The following is a 10,000-nucleotide window of genomic DNA, read 5'->3' as shown; positions in this document are numbered from 1 at the left end:
CTTTAAAAACGAGCCCTCAGACTAAAGGAAAAGCTGGAAATCCACCAAAAACCACCCAATGCTTAAACAGTTATACAGTACGTTAAACACTATAGAAGATACGAGGATGCTGATTTACACAGATAAGCTGAACCATGATAGAGGCTTTTGAAGTTTAAATCATGTTTCTACGCCAAAGTATGACGATGACAGAGGCTGATGAAAAGGCAAGTTGATGAAAAGTTCAACAATGATTCCCATAGACGACCATTATAAAAATCTGTTGACTGACGTTAAAAGCTGATTAGTCCACGTCTCCTAACGATGATGCACATTTAAAATGTTGAATGACGTTTCTATGACAAAGCATTAAGAAGAAAGCAAGCGAAAAGCGTAATAAAAAAGAAAACTGATAACAATAGCTGTTGCCAGCTTTTCCACTAACTATTAATAAAAATACAGAACAAGGTAAAAATCTGTTTATTACACAACAGAATAAATCATGCAATCATTTGTAAAACCTATTCCTATATTTCATACACGGATCAGAATAGAACGGTATATTGAAGGCTGATACTAATTAAAAAAACATTGAGTCAGGATTCGATGATTCTTTAACCATATATGTGTTGTTTTGTGGCTCGTCTGACTTAATTTCTCTTACGCTGCAGTTAAAGTTCATTTTTACTTTTAATCTACCTGAGTTGGAACTTGGACACAAAGGAAAAAATGTGTATGAACATGAATCTGTAATTATATAATCAATAATAGAGAATAATATTTTTTAAACATTTGGAAATATGAAACAACGTGCCGTTGAGTTTCGGTTGTCCTGTTCTTTAACTTGCAGTCCACCTTCATTTCTGGGCATAAAAGCTTAAATCACAACAGAACGATGACAAACAAAGACTGGATTAGGGCTTTGGCGACACCTGAAATCACCTCTGCCTTCCTCATTTTAAAGTCATTGTGTGTGTCTTGAGGTGTTAACTGAGCATGTTGTGTGTCTTCCTTTGTTCAGTTCACTTAACCAAATCCAAAGTCCACAATCAACACAATTATCACGCAGGAGTAAAATTAAAGTTATCAATGGCCAAGATTTAAACAACAAAATACAAAAAAGCTTCTCCTTCACCGTCAGAATATTTAAACAAACTCTCAAAAAACATGGATTTTAAAAATACAGAATGATTGAAAAGAATCTTAAAAATCAATGAAACAAAGCTAAAACCGCAGACCGAGTGTGAGGAACAAACACGGAGCTCTAATCCACTGATTGTGTTTCTTAACCAAAGCAAAGGTGTAAAAATAGAAAACAGTATAAAACACGATGTAGATTCAAGGAAAACATGGAATCACATGAAGTTCAACGTGGTCTCACGTGTCGACCCGCTCACTCAGTCCCGAAACCCGTCCACATGAACCCGAAGAACCAGCAGAGCTCAGTGTGTGTTTACCTCTTAGCTGCTCGGCTAATCATTGCGGTTCCACCGGATTTAATAATGATTCATAGAAAAAGCAAGAAAACTTGTTTGTGTTAAACAAACCCTGACTCACGTCTCCATGTTGTTGAGGTGAAGGGTTCATTACTGGGAGATTATGATGTGATGGAAAATAAGGGTTTGATATTATTAAAAACGTCAGCATGACACGAGCCTGAAGAAGGACACCCTTCGTCACTCAGCGCTGAGCTTCTCTTCTTCTGGAGCCGGAGCCGCGCTGCCGTTGTTGCTCTCCGTCTTCCTGTCTTTCTTTAAAGGAAACCCATTCGTCTTGATAAAAAAGATGGCGTCTGCCAAAAACATCCCTGTTGCCAGGAAGCCGAATGCCTGGAGGAAGAGTAGGAGGAAAAACATTCTGAAATCCTGATGTGTGGGAAGAAACAAAACAAGACGAAGAGGCAGTAAAGACGGTGCTCAGAAAAAGAGGGAGGGAGTGAGCGAGGCAAAGGTGAGGGAAGGAGGAAAGGAAGGAAGGAGGAAAGGAAGGAAGGAAGGAGGGATAGAGGGATGGATGGAAGGAGGCAAGGAAGGAAGGAAGGAGGGATAGAGGGATGGAAGGAAGGAGGCAAGGAAGGAAGGAAGGAGGGAGGGAAGGAAGGAAGGAGGGATGGAGGGAAGGAGGGATAGAGGGATGGAGGGAAGGAGGGAAGGATGAAAGGAAGGAAGGAAGGAAGGAAGGAAGGAAGGAAGGAAGGAAGGAGGGAAGGAAGGATAGAGGGATGGAGGGAAGGAGGGATAGAGGGATGGAGGGAAGGAAGGAAGGAAGGAAGGAAGGAAGGAAGGAAGGAAGGAAGGAAGGAAGGAAGGAAGGAAGGAAGGAAGGAAGGAAGGAAGGAAGGAAGGAAGGAGACGTCGGTACCACAGCTGCTCTCTCCACTGTCGTCCCACTGTTTGAAGCAAACACGATGGAGGAGATGAGGAACAGCACAAAGACGCCAGAGGTGTAGACAAAGTCCTGCAGAACACAAGGTCACACACAGATCAGTTGATCAGGTTAGTGGTCGCCATGGTGGCGCTTCGTGGCAGAAGGACGGGGAACAGTCACAGACAGCAGGTGGGGAACAGCTGATGTGGACTGCACTGGAGGAGCAGCTCTTACCAGAGAGGCCCAGCAGCTGATTCCCACTTTGGTGTGCAGTGTGGTGGAGAGGAGGATGAGGAGCAGCAGCGTGAAGAGGAAGGCTGTACAACTGACAAACTCAAAGAAGTAGAGCGGGCCGCAGCTGATGCAGCTTTTGATGACTTCCTCCAGGACGAAGGCCACGAAGGACAGGAGCTGAGGAGGCAAAGCGACAGTTACAGGCTGGAAACATTATGAGGCCAATAATCAGCAGCAGACTGCTGCACAGCCATCACACCACACAACACGGCACTGCAGGGACACAATCGTCACAATCCGTTGTTGTGCTGTGTCTCAGGTCTCCAAGTTGTAAATTGATTTGCACTTGTTTCACAGGTATTACTGGTGTTTTATCGTTTCTTCTCCTTGTCCTGTCAACTGTCACGCTGCTGCTAAAAACACAGAAATTTCCCCATTGTGGGATCAATGATGTGACCCTAAACATGACAACAGTCAGGGTCAGTGAAACCATGCACTGCTGCTGGTACTGACCCAAACCCGCCTCACGAGACTCATGACCTCATCAGACTGATTCTTGTTGGCTCATCAGGAGCCCAGAGCTGGACCCGGACATCTCTAACTGCAGCAGGGTCCGACTATCAGAGTTACACAAACACACAGTAAAGCAGAAGTCCACCCACACTCAGCACCAACGCTTCCTCTAAGAACTAAAGCACTGATGAAAACGAACACATGGGTGCGCAGAGAGCAGGCAAAAACCACTGAGCGGCTCAGTGAATCAGGAGCTGATCCCAGATCAGTGTGTGTGATGAACAGCTTCACAGCAGCGAGTGGAGCCCAAACCTGGAAGTGATGCCACCGAGCCACACAATGGACCATCTGACAGCACGCCCAGCAGCAGGGCGCCGGGTCATCTGTAACGCAACAGAGCAAAGGGCGGAACCGGGCCGGATGCAGCCCTCACTCCTCAGTTAACTGTTGCGACATTAGAGAGTCAAATCTGCTGACGACAGCTCTCTGCTCCCCAACCGACATCCACAACAGTTTCACTTCCCAGTGAGCACACACACGGGTCACACACACACACGCCTGCACACGCATGCGCGCACACACACACGCAGGTCACGCACACACACACACGGGTCACGCACGCACACACACACACGGGTCACGCACGCACACACACACACACGGGTCACGCACGCACACACACACACGGGTCACGCACGCACACGGGTCACGCACGCACACGGGTCACGCACGCACACGGGTCAGACACAGAGGTCAGACACACGGGTCACACACACACACACACACACGGGTCACGCACACACACACACACGGGTCACGCACGCACACGGGTCCCGCACGCACACGGGTCACGCACGCGCACGGGTCAGACACAGGGGTCACACACACACACACACACACACACACACACACACGCCTGCACACGCGCACACACACACGCATGCGCGCACACACACGCGCAGGTCACGCACACACACGGGTCACGCACGCACACACACGGGTCACGCACGCACACACACGGGTCACGCACGCACACACACACACGGGTCACGCACGCACACGGGTCACGCACGCACACAGGTCAGACACAGAGGTCAGACACACGGGTCAGACACAGGGGTCACACACACACACACACACGGGTCACGCACGCACACGCCTGCACGCACACGCACACACACACACGCATGCGCGCACACACACTTGCAGGTCACGCACACACACGGGTCACGCACGCACACACACACACGGGTCACGCATGCACACAGGTCACACAGAGGTCAGACACACGGGTCAGACACAGGGGTCAGACACACACACACACACACACACACACACGCCTGCACGCGCGCACACACACGCACGCGCGCACACACACACGCGCAGGTCACGCACACACACACACGGGTCACGCACGCACACACGCACACGGGTCACGCACGCACGCACGCACACGGGTCACGCACGCACGCACGCACACGGGTCACGCACGCACGCACGCACACGGGTCACGCACGCACGCACGCACACGGGTCACGCACGCACACACACGGGTCACGCACGCACACACGCACACGGGTCAGACACAGGGGTCACACGCACGCACACACGGGTCACGCACGCACACACGGGTCACGCACGCACACACGGGTCACGCACGCACACACGGGTCACGCACGCACACACGCACACGGGTCACGCACGCACACACGCACACGGGTCACGCACGCACACACGCACACGGGTCACGCACGCACACACGCACACGGGTCACGCACGCACACACACACACACACACACACACACACACACACACACACACACACACACACACACACACACACACACACACACACACACACACACACACACACACACACACCAGAGGAGCCAAAGTGAACACTGGCCTCGTCATTGGCCTGAAGAAAAGAGCACAGCTGACTGTGAACAGACAGGAATGAAGCACAGCTCACATTAGAGTCACATCCTTCAATCGGGGTCCAAACAATTTGCAACATGGACGTAGGAAGATTCAATCTGAAGCACGAAGCTTCAGTCCAGCATCTACTCTCAAACGTCCTGATCCGGGTCCGGTCAGTCTCCAGCTCTGACATGAATCTGACAGACTCAGCAGCAGCAAACGTGACCTCTGAGCTTCAGTCCAGAGTGTGATTTACAGCCCAGAGCCTGGTTTACGGTCCTGCTCACTTATTCAATGAAGATAATCTATCAGCTCAAAAAAGAAAGTGTCACCGAACTCACCACTTCACCAATTTTGAATATGAAGCGGGTCGTTTGCAGAAGTTCTGAAGGGACCGTGAAGCAGGAGGTTTTGGGGTTCGGGATCGTCGTCTGGGAATAAACTTCTTTTGCAGCCATGATGGAACTGAAACACAGAGAGTCCAGTTAGACACGTGCCAGCTTTGTTCCCTGGTCAGAACCGCTTGTTCTTGGACTCAACCCTAACAGTGAGTCAGATCAAGAACCTGCAGTGAAAGGTACGGTTCTGCAGCAGCATCTAATGGAGGGTCGTTATTTAAACGCGGTTCTGGTTTCGGTTTGAGTTCAGTGAAGAGTGGGCCTTTCCACAAACCTGCAACGAGCGTGTAGTTTAGTTAATGGCGGTGACGTCAGAGTAAAAGTAAAACACGCAGGTGAGCTGTGGCTGTTATGGATCAGCTGTGAGCGAAAGGTTCCGGCTCATACTAGGGCGGAACACGACCCACTGGACCTTTAGCTACACTTTACATTAACACGGGATCGGAGTGGATTTAAACGCAGAATCGTAGCTTCAAGTGGAGAAAGGCAAGAAAGCGACAACAGGAAGTGAATCAACGCCAGCAGAAGGTTAAAAAGACCAACCTTCGGCTGAAAACTCACCGTTTCGTTGATCTGCGCACTTCACGACAACTTCTGGCTTTGTTTCTCTAACTTCCGCGTCTCCTCCTCTGTGTGTGTGTGTGTGTGTGTGTGTGTGTTCGTGCGTGCGTGCGTGCGTATGTGTGTGTCCGTCCCACTCGTGCTTCTTCTTCTGCTGCTTATAGACGGTTCGAGGCTCGGTACCGCCCCCCTCTGGACCGTTCTGTATTATTATATTATTATTTTTTCTGTGTTCAGAAAATGAGGAGCCCCGTCAATACACTGCAGTTCGTATACTAACATGATCTGATAATGACCCTTCATATAATTGCATTTAATAATCATCTGGGAGTTTGCTTTTAATCATGAAATAGTTTTGACCTTTGACCTCCATCCTCCCTTTGTGGCTCCAAAACTGCGAATCATGTCTCGTATTTGTGTCTGTATTCTCCATAACCTGCACCTCCTGCTGCCTGCCTGCAGGGGGCGCTGCAGCCTGCTCCTTCGCTCTTCCTCCTCCTCCTCCTCCTCCTCTCTGTGGTTTGTGCGAGGCTTCCCGCTCTACAAAAGCTGAGGAGCGGCGCGACGCTGCACAGGCTCTGTAGAAACCGGAGGGAGAGGAGGATGCTGGTGGTCGTGGTCAGAGTGGAGCTGATCTCAGTTCAGTCCGTCTGAGCTGAAACTGGAAACTTTCTGGTGCTTTTCTGGAGGTTCTTCGTCTCCTTCTTCCTTTTCATGCACCTGTGAGCAGGTAAGCACTGACTCTCTTCACCGTCTGCTTTGCAGCTCAGAGCTCAGACGCTGGTGCTGATGCTGATATCTGGGGCTGTGATGCTGCAGGTTCTGGTGGATCCGGCTGAGGGTTTGGTTTTCATGCTTTTTTCCATTCTTTTCCCGCGCTACAGGTCTCACACTGGCTCGGCTTCTTTTTCAGCTCTCTGCCTTTGCTTTCAGCCACACACAAAAAACTTGTTTTGTACGTTTTCCAGAACCATTGGTTCCGGTGCTTAGTTCTCTGCTCCCAAAGTGATGATGAAGTGCTGGGCCTGGGTCCGTGTGTGTGTTGAAGGAAACCGGCTTCTCCAGTCTGTTTTGTGTGCGCTGGTTCTCTGCTGGGAAATTAGTGCCTCAGGTTTGTTTGTGTTAATGTGAGTGAACACAACAAACTGGCTGACTGGAAACGACCAAATCTGCTTCTAAAAAAAGAAAGATCTGTTTGTCTGGATACGATGGAAACCTCCACTACAACTTCCTGAACAGGGTCGGTTTCCGTTCTCATGTGAAACGTGCAGATGAATAATTAAACTCTGAATAAAACATGCTGACAATGTGCTGATGTTTAGCTTAATGCAAAGTCCTGATTAAAACTAGCTGCAGTTCTTCAGGTGGAACCAGGTTCTGGTTCTGGTTTAGCACGATGCCGTCCATCACAGCTCCTCTGTAGTATGAGCAGCTGGGGCTGTGTTCTGGGTTTCTGACGGTTGCTGGGACTGTCTCGGACCCGGTCCACTGTGCTGGGATCAGGGCTTTCCGTTCCTTCAGTGTTTCTGTTGTTCAGCACAAACATCTCCTTTCTCCTGCATTATGAATGATGAATCCTGTTGTTGTTGTGCAGGAGCTTCTTAATCTGAGGTTGGATCCATCTGTCGCTGAGTGAGAAGCTACGTAAGGGCTTCACGGCACCAACGGCTGATGATGAGCTAACAACCGTGACCCGGTTCCTACCCGGTCCACAGGTGCCGTTGGTTCAGGCTGAACGTTTGAAATCCTCAAGATTCGGTTCATCCAACCTGACGGTGGAGGTGAAATGTTCTGCTGAGACTCACTAATAACAGATTCAGGTGTTTTCAGGGTCATTACAGCCACTAATAGAATAGAATAGAATAGAATAGAATAGAATAGAATAGAATAGAATAGAATTACTTTATTGATCCCTGAGGGAAATTACTTTTGTCCCAGATGCTCAATGCAACATGCACATATAAATCAGACCATATAAAATCTGACATATAGATGTAGAAATAGAATATATATATATATATATATATATATATATATATATATATATATATATATATATATATATATATATATATATATATATATATATATATATATAAAGTTACAATATGGTTATGAAAGAATGGTGGTGTCTGATCACAGAGATCTCAGAGGGATGTCAGAACCGAGCTCAGACCTGATCCTAGAAACAGGAAGCAAAGCACAGGACCACCCAGTGGACCACACGTGTCAGTAACCACTCACATATTCACTAACTCCAACTCGACCCAGTCGTGTGGCTTCAGGGTCCCGCCCATGATGGAGCCACTGGTCCGAACGAGGAGGATGTTTTACTGTAGAGTCCATTGAGTGGACCAGTCCTGCAGCCGTGGGTTCATCAGATCCGACTGCTGCTGACGAGAAAATGGAGGCAGATGAGTGATGGTGAATGTGAGATCAGTAGATGAGGTCCAAAGACACACGTTTGAGTCACGAAACGGACGAGAAGTCGTAGCTGCTGTAGATCTGTGCATAAAACCTGATTGGGTCCGTCTGAGTCTGACTGGTGCCGTCAAATACAGTTAATGTGTTAAACTGATGTTATTCTGATAATTACAGTAAGACCTGTTCAGTGGAGCGTCAACGCTGGCATCCAATTAAAATATGTAAATTAGCATGATCCTGTAGAGTTAGCGATTGGACTGAGACCAAGGTACTGAACCCCCCACCGGGTCCAGCGGGTCCTGAGGTCCGGGATCACAGCGGAGGCCATGTATCAGATACAAAATGCCAAAATTTTGATGCACAGAAAACACAAAGATCTGCCAACAAGCCAGAACCAAAACGGACTGAACCTCACTGAAACAGGAGCAGACAGACGCGGGACTCTGAATTAGCTGTTGACCCCTTTCCTTTTCCCTGCAGACTTCCGGTCCCGCCTCCATCATGAGCGACATCTACGAGTCGGCGGCCAACTCTCTGGGATTGTTCAGCAGCCCCTGTCTGACCAAGGTGGAGCTACGTGTCACCTGTAAGGGCATCTCAGACCGGGACGCGCTGTCCAAACCCGACCCCTGCATCGTCCTCAACATGAAGTCACACGGGCAGTGGATGGAGGTATGTTGCCATAGCAACCGGACCTCATGGTTTTACACGTTGATACCAGGTGTTGGCTCAGAGCTGCCACTAGACCCGGGCTTGAGGGAGAACCTAGATCTACTCTGTAGGTTCCTACAGACGTTCCAGTTCTCAGCGCTGGATTAATCGCAACCTCGTCTCATTCTCAGTGGAACATCAGCTGATCCTTAAATGGTTGTTTATCAGGCTGCAACCAATCAATGACGCCTTTGGAGGAAAACTAACTAATTATTTTTAATTAGTGCTGAGTCCAGTAAAGGCAGACAGGGTGAATCCTAGAGAAGAACACAGGAGCTGAGCGGGGCTAAACAGAGGTGTGAGGGGGTGAAGGTCAGAGGTCATAGGTCATGAGGCCCCTTCCTGTTGCTGCGTGGGCTTGGCTTAGCAGCACACGCTGCGCTTCCTGGTTGTTGCAGACCTGCTTTCTGCTGCCCCACTTTGCGTCTGGTATTTTTAGCTGTTTGCTCTGAGGTTGAGAAGCGGATGAAGCGTCCACATGGACACAAGCGTCCGATTCACGCCTTCAGTTTGCTCTCGGCCCACTTTCATCTGCACTTCTCTCTTCATGTTGTGCGACTTTACTCCAGCCTGGTGTCAACCGGGTCCCAGCAGTGATGGAGACTCAGGGAACCTCACTCACTGTGTGACAAATAAGACCAACACCTGAGTCAGAGAGCTGAGTGCCGTCTCAGCCGACGTCTGCCTCCAGATCACAGGAAGCAGAACCAACACACCAAGTCCAGCAGCTGAGGACGAAATTCACTGTCTGCGCTGATCTGGAGACGCGAGCCGGGCCGTGCCCCACAGATCAGCTGCTCGAGCCTCTAGCCTCTCCAATACATTGTTTATGATCAGACCCCATGTTGTGGAAATTTCCCATAAAGAGGCAGATGAGAGAGTTGTCTTTTGT

The 10,000-nt window shown here is 49.2% G+C and overlaps 2 protein-coding genes across 3 annotated transcripts in view; one reads left to right on the top strand and one right to left on the bottom strand.

Annotated features, from left to right (window-relative positions):
- Positions 1-443: 443 nt before the first annotated feature.
- Positions 444-6,133, bottom strand: cmtm6 (CKLF-like MARVEL transmembrane domain containing 6). The gene is made up of 5 exons (XM_029129424.3): positions 5,974-6,133; positions 5,356-5,479; positions 2,581-2,757; positions 2,341-2,436; positions 444-1,808 (listed from the first exon to the last, which is right to left on the bottom strand). The coding sequence occupies exons 2-5, from the start codon at positions 5,470-5,472 to the stop codon at positions 1,656-1,658; spliced, it is 543 nt and encodes a 180-aa protein (XP_028985257.1). The 5' UTR covers positions 5,473-5,479; positions 5,974-6,133; the 3' UTR covers positions 444-1,655.
- A 383-nt stretch (positions 6,134-6,516) lies between these two features.
- Positions 6,517-10,000, top strand: part of cpne4a (copine IVa) — a 19,236-nt gene continuing 15,752 nt past the window's right edge. The window contains exons 1-3 of one of the 2 annotated variants that reach the window (XM_029128339.3): positions 6,517-6,703; positions 7,568-7,754; positions 8,878-9,069. In XM_029128339.3, the coding sequence (XP_028984172.1) occupies positions 8,899-9,069 (171 nt within the window). In that variant the 5' untranslated portion in view covers positions 6,517-6,703; positions 7,568-7,754; positions 8,878-8,898. The remainder of the gene's footprint in view (positions 6,704-7,567; positions 7,755-8,877; positions 9,070-10,000) is intronic. The other variant, XM_029128340.3, reaches the window with a different exon arrangement.

This window comes from Betta splendens, chromosome 16, assembly GCF_900634795.4.
Source record: "Betta splendens chromosome 16, fBetSpl5.4, whole genome shotgun sequence".
Taxonomy (NCBI): domain Eukaryota; kingdom Metazoa; phylum Chordata; class Actinopteri; order Anabantiformes; family Osphronemidae; genus Betta; species Betta splendens.
The sequence above is the reverse complement of the archived record's forward strand: the minus strand, read 5'-3'. Positions and strand labels throughout refer to the sequence as shown.

Coding starts and splice junctions, on each gene's coding strand:
- cmtm6 (XM_029129424.3), bottom strand. CDS start 5,472: ATGGCTGCAAAAGAAGTTTATTCCCAGACGACGATCCCGAACCCCAAA. Junction 2,758..5,355: donor TATTCAAAATTGGTGAAGTG/GTGAGTTCGGTG, acceptor TTGCCTCCTCAG/CTCCTGTCCTTCGTGGCCTT. Junction 2,437..2,580: donor TCAGCTGCTGGGCCTCTCTG/GTAAGAGCTGCT, acceptor TGTGTTCTGCAG/GACTTTGTCTACACCTCTGG.